Source organism: Loxodonta africana, chromosome 18 (genome assembly GCF_030014295.1).
Source record: "Loxodonta africana isolate mLoxAfr1 chromosome 18, mLoxAfr1.hap2, whole genome shotgun sequence".
NCBI classification, from domain to species: domain Eukaryota; kingdom Metazoa; phylum Chordata; class Mammalia; order Proboscidea; family Elephantidae; genus Loxodonta; species Loxodonta africana.
Window position 1 is genome coordinate 56,394,838 of NC_087359.1, and position 19,710 is coordinate 56,414,547.

At 45.9% G+C, this 19,710-nt stretch overlaps 1 protein-coding gene across 8 annotated transcripts in view; it reads right to left on the reverse strand.

The window, feature by feature from the left end:
• Positions 1 to 13,040, reverse strand: part of ADAP2 (ArfGAP with dual PH domains 2) — a 32,078-nt gene extending 19,038 nt beyond the window's left edge. Inside the window, exons 1-7 of one of the 8 annotated variants that reach the window (XM_064271427.1) lie at positions 12,891 to 12,977; positions 12,447 to 12,603; positions 11,891 to 12,021; positions 10,193 to 10,284; positions 7,527 to 7,606; positions 6,219 to 6,331; positions 1,274 to 1,420 (exon numbers count right to left, since the gene is read on the reverse strand). In XM_064271427.1, coding sequence (XP_064127497.1) covers positions 1,274 to 1,420; positions 6,219 to 6,331; positions 7,527 to 7,606; positions 10,193 to 10,281 — 429 coding nt within the window. In that variant the 5' untranslated portion in view covers positions 10,282 to 10,284; positions 11,891 to 12,021; positions 12,447 to 12,603; positions 12,891 to 12,977. Of the gene's footprint in view, positions 1 to 1,273; positions 1,421 to 6,218; positions 6,332 to 7,526; positions 7,607 to 10,192; positions 10,285 to 11,141; positions 11,255 to 11,890; positions 12,022 to 12,446; positions 12,604 to 12,890 lie in introns of those variants that run through there. The other 7 variants (XM_023553459.2, XM_023553456.2, XM_023553455.2 and 4 more) reach the window with 7 other exon arrangements.
• Between the last annotated feature and the right edge of the window lie 6,670 nt (positions 13,041 to 19,710).

Genomic DNA, 19,710 nt, shown 5'->3' on the forward strand with positions numbered 1-19,710 from the left:
GTAATGCACCTTACTGTTTTGAAATGCTTTTATGTTCATGGTCCGTGGTTGCTCAACCCTCGAAACCCTTCTGAGAAGTGGATGTTATAATCCTGTTTACAGACAAGGAAACAGACTCAGGAGAGGAAGGGACCTACCCAAGTGACACAGTTGGGGAGCAGCAGAGGCAGGGCTCCAACTTCTGACTCCAACCTCTTCTCTTCACACTACACCTTCTGGTTGTCAGATCACACTTACCAGGCCCCCGCCCACACTCTGAAGAAAGCCTGAAGCCTGGTGAGGGGCAGGCAGCCTCCAGCCTACCATCTGTGGTCACTCTCTGATGCTAGGGCCCCTTGCAAGGTTCTAGTGCTTGCATCTGGTTCCTGGCTCCTGCTGCCAAGGGTTTTCACTCCAGCAGAGGCCCATTAGGTGGTGAAATGAGTGCTGGTCTCAGGAATTATCAGCTGTGTGATCCTTGGCAATAATTTGCATGGCCAGTAATAACATGTCTAATCCTCAGTAACATGGGGATAAAAAGTTTCCCAGGTTGTTTTGAGGATTATGAAATGATACACAACAATCACCAAGAACAGTGCTCAGCACAGAGTAAACGGATGCTCAGAAGATGTCAGCCCCCACTTGGTACCTCCCCCTTCCCACTTAGCACCTCTGCCTCCCCCGGCCCCGTTCCCAGCCCCCCAGTAACATGACCTTGCTCAGGCTCTGAACCAGCCTATTCTCTTGGACCTATATTATTGTCTGCTCTTCTCTGACCAAGCTGATTTCCTGGACCTTTAAACACTGCTTCTCAAACTTCCATGTGCATAGAAATCACTCTGGGATTTTGTAAATTACAGATTTTGATTCAGTAGGTCTGGGCTGGGCCTCAGGCTCTAAGAAGCTCCCAGGTGATGGCAACGCTGTTGGTCCAGGACAACACGCACAGAAGCCAGATCCTAGAGTCCACTGCTGGCCTGAGCGTCTATCCATTCCTCCTCCCAGATTCAGAATCTCTGGCCCTATCTGGATTTGCCATCCCTGGGCACCGTCCCCTCTGCTAATTGGACTCCTGTTGGTGACACCTGCCAGGTTCCTCTCCCTGATCTCACTCTGCCTTCCTCTTACCTCTGCTCCTGACCTAGAGGTGACAATAGATTAAGGCAAAGAGCAGCAGCACATCCCAAGAGGCAATTGGGCATGTCACAAAATGAGGAAGGGAGTGGGTGGGCTGCTCCTGCCGAGTCCTGGGGGGCTGAGTTGGAGGCTGAGGTGGAAACTACAGTCATCTCACCTTCCCACTTTCATGGTACACAAACAGGTTCCTGACGTGACCCTCTCTCCTGTAGGTAATCTGCAGCCCGTGGGGGTTCCCTATCTTCTCTGTCTGGAAGGTGGCATTCAAGTCCTTGATGCTGATGACAGCTTTGGGGCCTTTACCCTGAAAAAGAGAAAGTGGACAGTCAAGATGCTGACAGTCAGCAGGGAAACACAGCATTAATAGCTAAGAAGGGATGGCAATTCATTCCTGCGTTCCTACATAACTGATAAGAGAGCAAAATGATCCAAACACTCTAGACCTGTGCTGTCCAATATGGTAGCCATTAGCCAAGTGTGGCAATTTAAATTTATTAAAGTTAAATAAGATTTAAAATTCACTTCCTCAGCCACACTTAGCCATACTTCAAGTGCTCTGTAACTACCAGTAGCTAGTGGCTAGGGTGTCAGGCAGGGCAGACATTGAACATTTCCATCACTGAAGAAAGTTCTATTGAGCAGTCTTCCCTACAGGAAAATTTGGTCATATCTATTAAAATGTTGAGTGTTTTGGTTTGACCCGGCAATTTCCATCTAAGAATTTATCCCAAGGAAGTAATTGGATTACTATATAAATATATGTGTCAAAAGATGTTCATTGCAGTTTGGCTTATAATAGGGAAAAAAAATCGATTTAAATGTCCATCAGTGAGAATGGGCTAAATAAATCATGGTACATTCACACTATAAACTACCACATAATATTTTTAAGGGATAATTTAGATCAGTATTACTAATATGAAAAAATGCCCATGATATCCATGGGGGAGAAATAATACCAGGTCTCAGAAGAGGATGTTTAGTAGGAACTATTAATATGAACAATTATATGGGAGTATATGTGTATATAAATATTATAGATAATATACAACATACAATATAATATTAATGTATAATATCTTACAGTATATATTAAAATATTTAAAAATATATATAAGGTATTATATATTAGTATATATTAACATGTAAGGTATTAAATATTAATATATAAACCAAAAACCCAAACCCATTGCCATCGAGTTGATTCAGACTCACAGTGACCCTACAGAACAGAGTAGAACTACTGCCCCATGGGGTTTCCAAGGAGCACCTGGTGGATTCAAACTGCCCACCTTTTGTTTAGCAGCCGTAGCTCTTAACTACTATGCCACCTGGGCTTCATTAATATGAGATATACTGTAAATTAATATATACTATATATATAATGTATGCATATTTGTATATGCATAAAAAGTATAGATGGATCTACAGTAATGTTCTTAACAATGGTTAAATCGGAAGATTACTGGAAGAGTTTCCTTTTTAAAAATGTACTACGAGAAATTTTAAAAATACCAAAAAAAAATATCTAATTTTGTTGGTATCCTTCCAGCCCAGCCCACCCTCCAGCTGCATGCAGCAGAGTGAGTGGTCCAGCTGCCGCCTCATGGAACAGAAGATCCCCCAGCCTAGGCCTGCCCGAATTCCTGACCCACAGGATTGTGAGAGATAAACATTGATATTTTAAGCCGCTGAAGTTTTGATGTGGTTTATTACGCAGAAATAAACAGCTAAAACATTCAGTCCTCAGGCAGCTTTCCATACCCCCTGTCTAGGTGATCCCAGCCAGTCCCATTGCTGAACCAGTCTAAGTGCTGAAGACTCCAGCTCCTAACTCTCCCCAAATCTCCAGACTCACGAACTCAACTTCCTTTTCCACATCTCCACTTGGATGACTCATAAGCATCTCAAACTAAAAATGACTCTTGATCATCCCCTAAGGGAGCTAAGTCTTTGCTATCTCAGCACATGACAGGTCTATCTTTCTAGTTGCAGAGGTCAAAATCTGGGAGTCATCCCTGACTCCTTTTATTCTCACGCCCCACATCCAATCCCTCATTAAATCCTATCAGCTCTACCCCCAAAATATAGTCAGAATCTGGTTTGGATCTTCTCACTACCTCCATTACTCTTCTGGCCTCATTATTCCTCACTTGGGCTATCGAAATAGCCTCCTAACTGGTCTCCCTGCTTCTGTTCTTTCCTTCTCTTCCCCAAGAATGCACCCTTTGAAATGTTTAAGTCAAATCATGTCACTTCTCTGCTCAAAAACCTCCAGTGGCTTCCCATCTCATTCACTCACATTTGTATACTGTACAAATCCAAAAGACTAATTTTTTGCAAATTATCCACTTTATCAGGGACTTGTATCTAGACTATACAAAGAACTATTACAACTCAATAATAAAAAGACGAATAGTACAATTAAAAAATGGGCATAGGATCTGAATATGCATTTCTCTGAAAAAAGATATACGAATGGCCAATAAGCACATGAAAAGATGCTCAAAGTCATTAACCATCAGGGAAATGCAGATCAAAACCACAATGAGATACCACTTCGCACCCACTAGGACGTGAAAGAAGACAGACAATAACAAATGTTGGTGAGGACGTGGAGAAATTGGAACCTTTGTCCATTGCAGGTCGGAATGTAAAATGGTACAGCCACTGTGGGAAACAATTTGCCAGTTCCTCAAAAAGTTAAACATAGAAATATCATATGACACAACAATTCCACTCCAAGATATATACCCAAAAAATAAAAACCTATGTCCACACAAAAACTTATACACAAGTATTCATAGCAGTATTATCCATACTAGCCAAAAAATGAAAACAAACTAAATGTCTGTCAGCTGAGAAATGGATAAATAAAATGTGGTATATCCATGTGTTGTTGTTTGGTCCTGTTAAGTTGGTTCCTACTCACAGTGACTCTATGTACAACAGAACAAAACACTGCCTGGTCCGGTGCCATCCTCACAATCATTGCTATGTTTGAGCTCATTGTTGCAGCCACTGTGTCATTCCCTCTCATTGAAGGTCTCCCTCTTTTTCACTGACGCTCTATTTTACCAAGCGTGATGTCCTTCTCCAGGGACTAGTCCCTCCTGATAACATGTCCAAAGTGCATAAGACAAAGTCTGGCCATCCTTGCTTCTAAGGAGTGTTCTGGCTGTACTTCTTCCAAGACAGATTTGTTCGTTCTTCTGGCAATCCATGGTATATTCAATATTCTTTGCCAACACAATTCAAAGGGATCAATTCTTCTTTGGTCTTCCTTTTTTACTGTCAGGTTTTGCACACATATGACGCATATGAGGCGACTGAAAATACCACAGCTTGAGTCAGGTGTGCGCCTTAGTCCTCAAGGTGGCAGCAGATTTGCCTAATGCAATATGTCATTTGATTTCTTGACTTCTGCTTTCATGGGCATTGATTGTGGATCCAGGTAAAATGAAATCCTTGACAACTTCAGTATTTTCTCCATTTATCATGATGTTGCTTATTGGTCCAGTTGCGAGGATTTTTGTCTTCCTTATGTTAAGGTGTAATCCGTAGTGGAATATTATCCAGCAATAAAAAAAAAACGAAGTACTGATAGATGTTACAACACAGATGAACTTTAAAAACATTACAAGTGAAAGAAGTCAGTCAAAGTAGACCACATATTGTATGATTCTATTTATTTAAAATGTCCAGAGTAGGCAAATTTATAGAAACAGAAAGTAGATTAGTGGTTGTCTAAGGCTAGGGGAGATAGAAGATTACAGCTAAAGGGTGTAGGGTTTCTTTTTGGAGTGATAAAAATATTCTAAAATTGATTGTGTTGATGGTTACACATATCTGTGAATATACTAAAAGCCATTGAATTGTTCACTTTAAACGGGTGAACTGTATGGTATGTGAATTACATCTCAATAAAGCTGTTAAAAAAAAAATCCAATGTCTGACTATGGCCTACAATGCCCTCCACTATGTGACGTCATCTCCCTCCAACCTGTCCTTGCTTACTCTGCACCACTCATCTTGGTCTTCTTGATCCCCTTCAGAGTCACCCAGTATGTTCCCACCTTATGGCTGAGCAGTTTGCACACTGCGCAAAAAAACCATGGCTGAAAGGGTGAGTGAGAACTGCAGGATGGCCTTTTTCTTGCTCAGGCTGGGCCCAAGGGGGCTGTGCCTTCTCAGAGGGACCATCTTTTTCTAACTGTCACAAAGGTATATGTGCTAACCATTGCCATGCTCAGGGCATCTGCACACACTGCTCCCTCTGCCTCTTCTATCCTCCCCAAGATACCCACAAAACTCACTCCTCACCATTTTATTCAGTTCTCTGTTCCAATGTCATCAGAGAGGCCTTCGCTGACCACTCTATGGTCTTCCCCTAGCACCCCCTCAGTCTCTAACACTCTATAACCCCTCATCCTCTTTTGTTTTTCTTCATAGAATGTATTACCACCTGATGTATTACATATTGATTTATGCTTTGGTTTCTGCCTGTCTCCTTCCACTTGACTGAGAGCTCCATGAGAACAGGAGCTTTGTTTAGTTCACTGCTGTATCCCCAGTGCCTAGAGCAATGTCTAGCACATAATAGGTGCTCAATAAACATTTCTTGAGTGAATGAGTAAATGAAATAAAATCAAGGGGTCATCAAAGGGCATGGACAAGTCTAGTTCCATTCTAGATAAACAGAAGGTACGGGTTTTAGTGGGCTGCTATGATTATATAATCAAGATAAAGTAGCAGAATGCTGGGCCTAATTCTCATTGGCTGAGATTATCCACAAGGTACAAAAAACCAAACCCTTTGCTGTCGAGTCGATTCCAACTTACAGCGACTCTATAGGACAGAGTAGAACTGCCCCATAAGGTTTCCAAGGCTGTAAATCTTTACAGGCACAGACTGCCACATCTTTCTCCCACAGAGTGGCTGGTAGGTTCGAACCGCTGACCTTTTGGTTAGCAGCAGAGCACTTAACTGTTGGGCCAGCAGGGCTCCTTCATCCACAAGGTACCATTGATTAAAATGTAGACCTTCGCGGGGTGAGAGTCCAGTGCTGAGGAAGGGGACCCCTCACTGGGCTGGCCTCTTACCTCTTCTTTAGTGTAGTACTTCAGGAGGCCTTCTCTTGCCAGGAGGACAAACCTCCTTTTCAGGAACTGCGCGTTGTCCCTTCCCCGCTTCCACAGGAACCCTTCGCGGTTACCTTGGCCAACCAAGGATGAGAAAGAATGAACGCTCATGACCTTAGGATGAACACACAGCTCACTAACCTCAGGGTCTCAGGGTGGAAAAAACCTTTCACCTGATACACAAATGCCTCAAGTCTGACTTGGTTATTTCAGCTGTAGGATACAGGAGGCCTATCTGGGACCAATTTTGTGGTGTCTTATCCTTTCATTTGGGCTTCCCGCACTTTGCAGAGCCTTTTTTCCTTGGCTCTTTACGGCATCAGGCTGTCTCATAGGCCCATGAGAAGCCTAAGTACTGAGAAACTGGGCTGATACCGAAAGAGGTCTGAAGATACAAGGTCCTGACTCAACTTCACTTTGACATCAACCAAATGAAGCTTTCCAGAATCTAGGAATAGCGAGTGACCTTCAGGCACCTGTTGGTTTGAAGAATAATATGTGCACCTGGTCCTTTTCACGGTTCTAGAGAAATGAGAATGGGCTGCCTCTAGACCTCGAGAAGGTCCCTAGGTACCACAAACAGTTTGCTCTCAGATACTAACCTAAAGGTTGGCAGCTTGAACCTACCCAGCGGTGCCATGGAAGAAAGGTCTGGTGATCAGTTTCTGTAAAGACTACAGCCAAGACAACCCTGTGGAGCACAGTTCTACTCTGTAACACATGGGGTTGCCATGAGTCTAAATTGACTTGATGGCAACAGGTTTGAGTTTTTTTTTTTTTTTTTAGGGGGGTACTTCAAAGAGTGGTTTTGTACACTTTGCTCTCTGGGTCAGTGTCAGCCTAGCTTCAGAGAAGCCAGGCAGAAACTTTGACCAATGAAGTTGTGCCCTGCACAAAAGCAGGCAAGGAGGCTGAACTCCAGCCCACACTCTTTACCAAGCCTTGTACCCCACCAGAGGCTACAACAGCCAACAGCAGGGATGCCTTTTTCTAATTGGTATGCCCAGAGAGGGAGTCTTTCTGCAATTTGTACAAAGGCCCTGCAAGGACCTGAGACAAATACACTTCTCTGCTGCTCAGACCATAAAACCACACCAACAAATGCAGTGCTAATCTTTTCAGAGGCAGAGGAGCCTACATGTTGTCCTCTGTGGCCAGAGCGAGGGCTGGAGGCATCTCTTGGTTGGACCTCACTCCTAATACTCAGACACTTTGTTTTCTAGAGCTCATTAGAACACAGACTTTAAAAAATGAAGAAAATAACTTTACCTGGGGGTGAGATGGTTTTCCCATCAGCCATAAACTCCTGTCTCTCATATTTAGCTCGAATCCATTGTTCCTTTAAGACCCTTGATAGAGAGAACCTTTGGTCAGCTGTGTCGGATGCATCTTCTTCCCAATGGTAACTTTCCACGACCCTTGTAGCTGAGGGTAGGGGCTTCACAGCAGCTGCTCAGGCTGTCCAGAGCTTCTCAACATCAGAACTATTGACATTTGGAGCCAGATAATTCTTTCCTGGGAGGGACCGTCCCGTGCTTTGTAGGATGCTTAGCAACAACCCTGGCCTCAACCCACTAGGCGCCAGTAGCACCACCATCACCCCTCTCAAGTCGTGACAACCAGAAACATCTTTAAATGTTGCCAAATATGCTCTGGGTGGGAGTGGAGGGCAAAACTCCCCCCAGTTTAGAAGCACTGGTTATTCCAACCCCAACCTCAGCCTTGGGATCAATGAGGCAGGTACCCGGCTCCCCTGGGTCGTCTATGTTGCCTTCTACCACGGCACGCTCATAAGCTTAAGCTGGAAGGTCTAAGAGCTTCCCTCCCTGTGGCCTGTTCATGAAATCTGGGCATGCTACACTGGACATGGGGCAGTATGTCCTGTGGTCTTGGGGTCAAACCACCTGGGACCTGGTCCCACTCTACCATTTAGCCACTGTGTAACCAAGAGCAAGTTACTTAACTCTGAACTTGGGTAATATGGCAAAAATATTTATTGACTAGGATTGTTGAGAGGTTAACATGTATATAAAGGGCCTACTGCCATGCTCGGCACATAGTAGGTGCTCAATGCTAACCCAAAGAGGGATTAACCAGGAGCCTCTCTAGGACCAAGCTGGGAGGTATAAGCCTGGGACCTGGCAGAGCCTTGTTCCCAGCTGCGTGAAGGAAGTCCAGCTACGAAGGAAGCAGTGACGAGAACTAGAGAGAGTGTGAGAGACCTGATGATGTCTAAGCCCCTCACCTGGTCCTTCCTGAGGCTGGCTCCACAGCTGTCCCTCCATTGGTCTGATTCCCAGGACCCATTAAATATCCTTTTGCCTAAGCTGAGTTTAAACTGAGTTTCTGCCACTTACAATCAGAAGTCCTGACTGATGCATGGGCCTCGCCCCACGGATACTGAAGAGAATCACCAAGCTCCTCCAGACTGGAGGGTGAGAACCCTGGGCTACAGGATTACAGCTGGGACAGGAAATGGAGGCCAAAAGCCACCAATCCTAGTCCTGAAAGTGGGGGATTTAGAGGAGTTTTAGAATTGGGGGGAGGAAGCCACAAATATTCAGCTAAAAGGGGTTAAAGCACAGGGCTACTGTTGGAGTCATAGCAAGTCATGTCTGTGAAGTGTTGGCAGAAAGTCTAGACATAGGAGGGGTGCATTCCGTTCCCCTTGGACCAAAGGGCTGAGTGGCAGCAGGGAGCCAAGAAGAGATAGGCCCACTCAAACTGAGCCTGGCACATCCCTCTGCTGCGTCAGGGACCAGGCTCACACCGAGGACTGGATTCAAAGTAGTATTTATGAAATGTCTACCATGTGTCTTGTGGCATGTGAGATGCTTTGAATATATTACCTCATTTAATCTTTACAACCATGCTAGGAAGCAGGTATCATTATCTGCATTTCAGAGATGAGAATGCCCAGGATCAGAGAAGTTTGGTAACTTGCCCACCATTTCACAGCTATGTAGCGGTAGAACCAGGAATCAAAATTGAGGTCTTCTGAGTAGAAGGCTTGTAAGCCATTCCAACCCCCATCCCCCAGGAGGCTGTGTCTGCCTAGAGGGATGCCTCTTCCCACACTTACACAAAGTGCTATGCAGTGGCCCTGGTGGTGAGGCTGAGTCCTTGGGAAGGAGGCTCAGTCAGTCTGCAGATGTTAGAGGGTCATTAGGTACCAGTGTCCCACTGATCCCTCCCTTTCAGGGAACTTGAATCCCTGCTGCTTCATAGCCCCCCTGTCATACTGGATTCTCCCAATGACCCAGTGGCCCAGGCAGACAAGCTAGTCCCAGCTCTGCCTCTATAAGCCTCAGGTTTTTCACCTATATCATAAGAATAATAACAGTACTTATCTCAAAGGGTGGTTGAGAGAATTAAACAAATTAACGCATAAACATTTAGCACAGGGCTCACTGTGTAGGTGAAGCTCAGTAAAAATTAGCATCTAGAATTATTTTTATAGTTATTATTTAAAGAGCTGGGGCCCAGGCAACTGCTTGGACACCAAGCTGAGTTTAGGTGGGACAGACCTAGGCACAGTTAGGAAGTAGCTGAAGCAAGTCTTGTTCTACTAAAATACCAGTATTTCTTTCCCTGTCAAGCTAGCCATGATCTGCAGGCAGGCAAAATGGAGACCATCAGAGGCAGAAGGACAGATTACAGGGAGAAAACCCCCATTTCTCAGCTGTGGAAACAGAAGCCCAGAGGGTGGAAGTAAAACACTCAATCATTAGAGATAGAGCAGGGCTTAAACCAGGTCTCCTGTCCTCCCAAACTATGTGCTCTCCCTGATGGTAGGCAGTGATTTCCTGGATTATCCGCTGACCAAATCCATAGAGGAGACCACCATGGACAGAGGCACTGAAGACAGGGTAACGGTGGGAGAGGTGGGGCAAGAAAGACCCTCTCCCCCAGCCCCTAAATAGGCACCCACTCACAAGCAGTCGTTGGCTTGGGGAACATAGTAGAAAGCAGGGACTCTGGCTTCATACTTGGCCTTCACACGGAGGTTCCCGTTGTGCGTCATAAACTGCAAGACAACAGCAACTTGGGGTAATATGAGAACTTGGAAAAATGTGAAATGAAACCACAGTCTACCAAGAAGGCCGTTGGTCCCACTGGCTCCTAGGCTGAGTCAACTGGCTTTGCCCCCAGGAGGGGGAACACCCACCAGGCTTGGTCCTCAATGCTGTTGGGAAGCCTCAGCCTGAAAACTGAGGCACGATAATAACCCTGCCTCATCTAGGCACAGCACTTAACAGTTCTCACACATTAGCTCATTGAATTGTCTCCATCATTTTAATATTACTGCCCCTATTTAGAGATGAGGGAACTGAGGCTCAGAGAGGTTAGGTGACTTGCCCAAGGTGGCCCAGCTAGTAGGTGGCAGAATTGGGATTTGAAGCCAGACCTGTCTGTCTCCAAAGCCCATGTTCTTTCTCCCACTCCCCCCTCCCCCCACAGACGGCCAGAAAGCCCAGCAGCAGACTCTGCAAGCCTGCAGGAGGCAGATGTAGCTGGAAGATGGAATCAGTGAGTGCTGGCCCCACAGCGTACACGTGGGGCCAGAGGTCAGGACAATGAATGGAGCTCTCTGGCACCTGAGAGACAGCATTCAGCAACAACGGTAGCATATCTGGGGGGAGTAGGGGGGAGAGGAAGAAATAGCAGGGTTTTAAACCACATTTCTCGGGCAGAGTGAACTCTACTCTCCCCCTCCCTAGGGATCAGTAGACTGTGTCCAGGGATTTGCATGGGTTTTGGATCCTAAGAGAACAGGGTTCAAATCCCCATTCTGCCATTCATTCCCTGTGTGATGCTTGGGCAATACTTAACCCCCTGGGCTTCAGGGACCTCATGTGTAAAAATGAAGAAAATAATATCTACCTGGAAAAGGAGTTATAGGACACGAATAATCTTCAGGTTTATGTGCTGGTTTCCTGGTTTCCTCTCTTTCTCCTGTGCTAGAATATAAGCTCCATATGGGAAGAGCCCTTGTCTTGTTCACAGCTGTCTCCCAATACCTGGCACACAGTAGGCCTACAGTCACTATGTGTCAACTGAGTGAATAAGGAGAGCATCTAGCTCAATGGTGCTGGGCATGGCATTTGGCAAAGGCACTAAGTAAATGTCGGCCTGCTTCCCTGAAAGTAAAACTGCCTGCTCGCTGAAGATTTTTCTGGCCAAAATGGTATTATCATCCAGGATGAAAATGTTCTCCATCCCCAGAAGTCGCAAGAGCAAAGCTGGGGGAAGTGGAGGGGAACCATAGAACATGAATCAGGATACTTCTGCTCCGGTCTAGAAACTTCCTCAATAATAACCTTTGTGCCTACAGTTCATCCTTACAGGAGTCGTGTCAAGGGGTGGCGGTATCCCCAAAACACAGATGTAGAAATTGAGGGGCCACAACTAAAGTAACTAGCTCAGGGTTATACAGCTTGTAAAGGTTACACAGCTTATAAGTAAGCAACTTATGGATTTGAACTTAGGACCTCTGTCTAAACGACAACGCTAATGTTATCGCCCCTCTCCAGGCCCTAGTTTCCTCCTCTTTAGCATGGGGGGTCCTGTTCACCCCTTCAAGCCAGCTCGGCTGTTCCAAGGCTGTCCATGCAAAAAACACCCCTTTCTACCTCCACAATGCTGTCCTCCCAGAAGTCAAGTCTCACGGATTTAACTTTGCTGATGGCTGGGAAGTTGCGGTGGACGCCAGAGCAGTTCAGACAAATGAAGATTCCCAGCTTGTAAGAGGCCCAGTCGGGATCTGCGGGATGAAGGGGCAGGAGAGGAGCTTGGGGGAGAGCAAGGCAAGGAAACTAGGGCTGGGCGGGGGCGTTGAGAGGGGCAGGGTCTGGCAGTTAATAGTCTTGAACTCTTTTCTCGTGGCCTCGCTCGCCATGGGCGAACTAAGCTACCAGCACGGAGCCTTGTGGTCAACCCGCCCCGGCTCAGCGCCGCGGCGACCGGGATAATGATCTTGGAGGGAGTCCAGGGGCTGGGGGTAAGAGGCTGAGGCGGGCGAGACGTGGAAGTGACAGGACTCAGGAGGAACTGAGAGGAGAGGGACGCGGGGGGGGGGGCCCGAAGCGCCTGTTTGGGAGCTGCAGGTGGGGAAGTCTGAGTTAGGACCCCACTGGCACCGGTGGGGTCCGAGCGCTGGTGGAGAGGGGATGGGGACAGGACCCGTACTGTCGTTCGGGGGCGAGGGAGCGGGGACAGGAGGGTCAGGGGGTCTGAATCCGAAGCCTGGGGTCCCTCGGCGTGTGGGATGTCTGAGTCTGAGGGTGGGAAGTGCCTGGATCCAGAGTGAAGACCTCAGGGACCCGGGTCCAGGTGGATGGGGTGTCTGACGAGGGAGAAGGGCAGGACGGTCAGGGAGCCCGGGTCCGGAGTGGGGAAGTCATGGAGTCCAGTCTGGGTGAGCGGCATGTTGGATGCGGAGAGGACGGTCGGGGACCTGGGTCCGAGAGTCACAGTCTGGGGGTCGGGGGTCCGTGTCCAGAGGGGGCCGGGCGGGTCTGATCCGAGGGGAGGAATCTGGCGGGCCGGAGGGCGGGCTCCGGGTCGCGGGCCGCAGGTGTCCTCCGCCCGCTCGGACCCCTCGGGCCGGGCGGTCCGGCTTCGCGCGCTTACCCGGCTCCCCGCAGTCGGCGCAGTGCGCGTTGCCGGTGCCCGCCCTCTGCAGCAGCTCCAGCAGCCGCTTCTTGTTGCGCTCGCAGTCGCCCATGGCGGCCCCTGCGGGCTCAGCGGAGCTCAGCTGCGATCGTCCCCCGCCACGCGGTCGCCCATGGCCGGTGCGCTCGCCCACGGCCGGTGTGCTCGCAGGGTGGATGGAGACGGACCGAGCCCGAGCGCCTCGTGCCCGGCCCCTGCGGCCGCCTGCCCCACCCCTCCACGACCTTCCGCTCCTCCCTCGGCCGGTCCGCCCTGAGCCCGCCCGACTTTGCTCCCAGCGGAGGCCGGCGCGGGGTGCGGGGAACTCCATAGGGCACCCTGCGGGCACCGGCCGGAGCGCGCAGGACTTGGAGTCAGTCCCACTGACCCTAGATCAAATCCTGGCCCTCAGTTTTCTCCTCTGTATAAAAGGAATAAGGACATATGTCTGTGCGCCAGGACCCTTTTGAAAATTAAATAAGGGTTTACAACTATAGAAGTTTACATCTATTTAGAGACGTGTTGTTGTTGATGGGTGCCTTCCAGTCGATTTCCACTCAGAGTGACACCCTGTGGCAGAGTAGAATGCACCATAGGGTTTCCTAGGCTGTAATCTTTATGGGAGCAGATTGCCAGGTCTTTCTCCCGAGGAGCAGCTGGGAACTGCCTTTCAGTTAGCAACCAAAACTTAACCATTGTGCCACCAGGGCTCCTTAGCTATGTTCAAATGCCACCTCCTCAGGAAGCCCTCCTTCAAATGCCAGCCTCAAGTAATCTCTCTAGCCTCTGATCTCCTAGAAAACTGATACAGGATCAGTCTACGCCTTTTGGCCCTGAGGCTCTCTCTTCTCACCTTGCATCACAGTTATCTATATTCTTGTGTTAACCCTTTTCCCAAACATACATGCCCGCAACACTAGAGGGTTCGATGTCAGCAGTTTTATTCCTGTATCCCTCACAGCTCCTAGAAACAGCACCTACACATTTTTAGAAGCTCCATAAATAGCTGCATGGCTGTGTGCACCAGGAAGTGTGTCTTCACCAACGTGGGCACCGCTGGGCACTTTAATCTGTGAATTTCCATCACTGTGAGGTGTGGACCAGGCCTAGGTGTCTTGAATCTGAGCGTTTTATTGTTCCCTGTCTCCTCTCTCATTCCCCCATCCCTGTCAGTCCCTGACATCATGCTCCTGGTAAAACACACATTATACACACTTGCCATCTGCTCTGTAGGAAAACACCAATCTATCTGTATGCATATGACTTAAGGCACATGGACTTTATATTTCCATCCTCATGACACACGGATTGCAGCTGACATTCCAACTGACCTGTCCATATCCCCAGTTCAACACACACACAGCAGCATAGCATCATAGAATGAATATAGGAACTGGCTTTGAATTTTGGCTCCATCACATCTAGCTGTGTGGCCTTGGGAAAGTTCCTTCACTTCTCTGAGCCCTAGCCTCCTCATTTGTGAAATGTAGATTGCAAGACCCACTTAATACGGTCATTGAGATGTGACAGGCACAGTATCTGGCGCAAAAACACCTCAAAAAAGGTGGCTCTCTCATGCATTGATGGTGGGTAAAATGGTGTAGCCACAGTTTGGCGGTTCCTCAAAAAGTTAAACATAGAATTACCATATGATCCAGCAATTCCATTCTGTGGTATATACCCAAGAGACTTGGATACAGGAACTCAAACAGATAAAAAAAACAAAAACCCAGTGCTGGTTTTTTTTTTTATCTGTGTGAGTTCCTGTATCCAAGTGTGTACCCCAATTCACAGCAGCCAAAAGGTGGAAACAACCCAACTGTCCATCGGCAGATGAATGGATAAACAAAATGTGGTATATACCTAGAACATTATTCAGCCATAAAAAGGAATGAAATTCTGATATATGCTACAACACGGATGAACTTTGAAAATGTGATGCTGAGTGAAATCAGCCAGACACAGAAGGACAAATATTGTATGACCCCATTTATATGAATATTTAGAACAAGTCAATACCTAGACAAAGAGTTTATCAGTGGTTACCAGGGCAGAAGGGCAGCGGGAGAGAGGGAGTTATCGTTGATAGGGTACTGAATTTCTGTTTGCGGTGGGGAATGTAAAACTTCTGAAAATGGTTAGTGGCGATGGTAGCACAACACAGGGATTATAATTTATGTCACTAAATGGTTTTAAAACATTTAAATTTTAAAATTTAAATTAACATCCAAAAATGGTTAGAATGGCAAACTTTTTGTATTTTACCGTAAGAAAATGAAAACAAACACACACACAAAACGCAGTAACTTCCTTGCTTCTCCAGCCTCTCTGATCAGCTTCGTGGGACCATCATTTGGAATGGTGTGTGTCACTTCCCATCTTCTCCAGGGTGGAGGAGGTCAAGCTGCCAGGCCTGGGGCAGGGGGACATTACCAAGAATAACTAGCCATGAGGGGTCTTGACTGTGGGGGGTGAGTGAGGCCTAGCCTGGGAGCAGCCGCAGAGGAAGCAGAGAGAGAGAGCCCAGCAGGGGTCAGAGGGCTGTTTACTAAACAGGCTGAAAGATAATTCGTTTCCGCTGCTTTAGATGAAAGAGGAGACAGAAATAAATCTCCCAGGAGAAAGATGGGAAAGGCAACCTAAGGCATGATGGGAGTGAGGTAGGAAAGAAGAGGGGACAGGACACGGACATACTTTCTCCTCTGCCCAGTGTGGGGAAAATTGTGATAATGGAGGTAGTTGTTGGCCCATCCTTCCCCAGTCTATGCTCCTTGGTTCCTTGAGCGGCTCTCCTTGGGCACCCAGAGACTCACTCTCAGCTCCCTGGAGGTCCCACAGGGAAACATAGCATCTCACTCACTCTAGGGAGCCAGAGCTTGAGAGTTTTCCTTACTTTCTCCTCTTCTCTCCCTTCCTTCTGGAGGTTTCCATTTCAACAGGGATTCAAGTCTTAAGGTGCAATTTTACACAACCTTAGGGAGGAAAATGGTGTCACGGTATTTCGTTTGTGCTGGTTTTTTTCTTTCTTTTCCTTTTGGGGGGTTATCTAATGGCTTGTACATTGTTGTTGTTAGGTGCCATTGATTCCATTCCCACTCACAGTGACCCTATGTACAACAGAACAAAACACTGCCTGGTCCTGTGCCATGCTCATAATCGTTGCTATGTTTGAGCCCATTGTTGCAGACACTGTGTCAGTTCATCTTGCCAAGGTTCTTCCTCCTTTTCACTGACCCTCTACTTTATCAAGTATGATATCCTTATCCAGGGACTGGTTCCTCCTGATAACATGTCCAAAGTACGTGAGACAAAGTCTCACCATCCTCATTTCAAAGCAGCATTCTGGCTATACTTCTTCCAAGACAGGTTTGTTCATTCTTCGGGAAGTCCATAGTATATTCAATACTCTTCACCAACACCATAATTCAAATGCATCAGTTCTTCAGTCTTCCTTATTCATTGTCCAGCTTTCTTATGCATAGGAGGCGATTGAAAACACCATGGCTTAGGTCGGGCGCACCTCAGTCTTCAGGGTGACATCTTTGCTTTTCAACACTTTAAAGATGTCTTTTGCAGCAGATTTGCCCAATGTAATGCATCTTTTGATTTCTTAACTCCGTGGATGTTGATTGCGGATCCAAATAAGATGAAATCCTTCACACCTTCAGTCTTTTCTCCGTTTGTCATGATGTTGTTTATTGGTCCAGTTGTGAAGATTTTGGTTTTCTTTATGTTGAGGTGTAATTCATACTGAAGGCTGTGGCCTTCGATCTTCCTCAGTAAGTGCTTCAAGTCCTCTTCACTTTCAGCAAGCAAGGTTGTGTCATCTGCATGTCACTAGTTGTTAAAGAGTCTTCCTCCAATCTTGATGCCTTGTTCTTCATATAGTCCAGCTTCTCAGGTTATTTGCTCAGCATACAGGTTGAGTAAGTATGGTGAAAAGATACAACTCTGATGTACATCTTTCCTGATTTTAAACCACGAAGTATCCCCTTGTTCAGTTCGAATGACTGCCTCTTGGTCTATGTACAGGTTCCACATGACCACAATTAAGTGTTCTGGAATTCCCATTCTTTGCAATGTTATCCATAATTTCTTATGATCCACACAGTCAAATGCCTTTGCATAGGTAACCATCTTTCTGGTATTCTCTGCTTTCAGCCAGGATCCATCTGACATCAGCAATGATATCCCTGGTTCCACGTCCTCTTCTGAAATCTAGCTTGAACTTCTGGCAGTTCTCTTTCAACGTACTGCTGCAACCATTTTTGAATGATCTTCAGCAAAATTTTACTTGCATGTGATATTAGTGATATTGTTCCATAATTTCTGCATTCTGTTGGATCACCTTTCTTTGAAATGGGCACTAACATAGATCTCTTCCAGTCGGTTGGCCAGGTAGCTGTCTTCCAAATTTCTTGGCATAGACGAGTGAGTGCTTCCGCATTGCATCTGTTTGTTGAAACATCTTTATTCGTATTCTGTCAATTCCTGGAGCCTTGTTTTTTGCCAATGCCTTCAGTGTAGCTTGGGCTTCTTCATTCAATACCATCAGTTCTTGATCATATGCTACTTCCTGAAGTGGTTGAATGTACCAATCCTTTTTGGTACAGTGACTGTGTATTCCTGGCATCTTCTTTTGATGATTTCCTTTGAGTTCAATATTTTGCCCACAGAATCCTTCAAAATTGCACATCGAGGTGTGATGTTTTTTTTCAGTTCTTTCAGCTTGAGAAATGTGGAGCATGTTCTTCTCTTTTGGTTTTCTAACTTCAAGTCTTTGCACATTTCATTATAATACTTCGTCTTCTAGAGCCACCCTTTGAAATCTTCTATTCAACTCTTTTACTTCATCATTTCTTCTGTAAGCTTTAGATAGTCTGTATTTAAGAGGAAGTTTCAGAGTCTCTTGTGATATCCATTTTGGTCTTTTCTTTCTTTCCTATCTTTTTATGGCCTTTTGCTTCCTTCAGGTATGATGTCCTTGATGTCATCCTACAACTCATCTTGTCTTCAGTCATTGGTGTTCAGTGGGTCAAATCTACTTTTGAGATGGTCTCTAAACTCAGGTGGGATATACTCATGGTTGTACTTTGGTTCTCGTGGACTTGTTTTAATTTTCTGCAGCTGCAACTTGATCTTGTAGATGAGCAATTGATGATCTATTCTGCAACTGGCCCCCGGTCTTGTTCTGACTTACTCAGTTTCAGACTGCAGAACTTGGTAAACATCTTCAGTTTCTTCATCATTGGCATCAGTAATTGGTGCATAAATTTGAGTAAGAGTCATATTAACTGGTCTTCCTTGTAGGAGTATGGATGTTGTACTATGACTGACAGCATTGTACTTCAGGACAGATACTGAAATGTTCTTTTTGAGGATGAATATGATGCCATTCTTCTTCAAATTGTCATTCCCAGAACAGTAGACCATATGATTGTCCAACTCAAAATGGCCAATACCAGTCTATTTCAGCTCACCAATGCCTAGGATATTGATATTTATGCATTCCATTTCATTTTTTACAATCTCTAATCCCCTAGATTCATACTCGGTACATTTCACAGTCTGATTATTAATGGGTGTTCCCATCTGTTTCTTCTCATTTTGAGTTGTGCCACATCAGCAAATCAAGGTCCCAAAAGCTTTACTCCATCCGTATCATTAAGGTCCATTCTACTTTGAGGAGGCAGTTCTTCCCCAGTCATATTTTGAGTGCCTTCCAACCTGAGGGGCTCATCTTCCTCCACTATACCAGACAATTTTCCACTGTTATTCATAAAGTTTTCACTGGTCAGTTTTTTCAGAAGTACATCACCAGGTCCTTCTTCCTCATCTGTCTTAGTGTGGAGGCTCCACTGAAACCTGTCCACCATGGGTGACCCTGCTGGTATTTGAGAAATGCCAGTGGCATAGCTTCTAGCATCACGGCAACATGCGAGCCACCACAGTGAAACAAACTGACAGATGAGTGGGGGAATGGGTTAAATAATGTCTCCTAGAGAATTCATGTCTACCTGGAACCTCAGACTGTGATCTTATTTGGAAATATGGTCTTTGCAGATGTAATTAAGACAAGGATTGAGATGAGATTATGCTGGATTCCAGTGAGCCCTAAATCTAATGTCAGTGTCTTTATGAGAGACAGATAACGACACACAGAGTCACAGAGAAGACAATGATGTGACGATGGAGGCAGATATTGGAGTTATGCTGCCACAAATCTATGAATGCCTGGGGCCACCAGAAGCCTGAAGAGGCAAAGCAGGATTCTCCTCTAGAGCCTGTGGCAGGAACATGGCCCTGTTGACAGGCCTCTTGCCTTCAGAACTGTGAGACAATAAATTTCTGTTGTTTTAAGCCACCCAGTTTGTGGTACTGTGTTATGGCAGCCCTTGGGAACCAATACAGGGACTAATAATTATTTAGTGGTTTTATGGAGGGCTTTCACACATTTGATGTCAGCCGTCTGAGGGCTGTATCTTATCATGCCATTTTTTTGTGTATATGAATATTTGTAACAGCAAAAAACTGTGAATAACCCAAATATCCATTAACAATTGAGTAGGTAAACAAAAAGGAATGAAGGGTGGGTTTAACTTTAGAAACCCACCATATTAATGTAATGTGTATGTAATTCACCATATTAATGATTAAGAGGGAAAAAAATTATCATCATGAATTAATGCAGGAAAAGCATCTATTAAAATTCAGCATCAATCTAAGCATTTTTTAAAAAAGTAACAAACTAGGGAAGAGAAAGACACTACCTCAATCTGACAAATGATATCTTCAAACA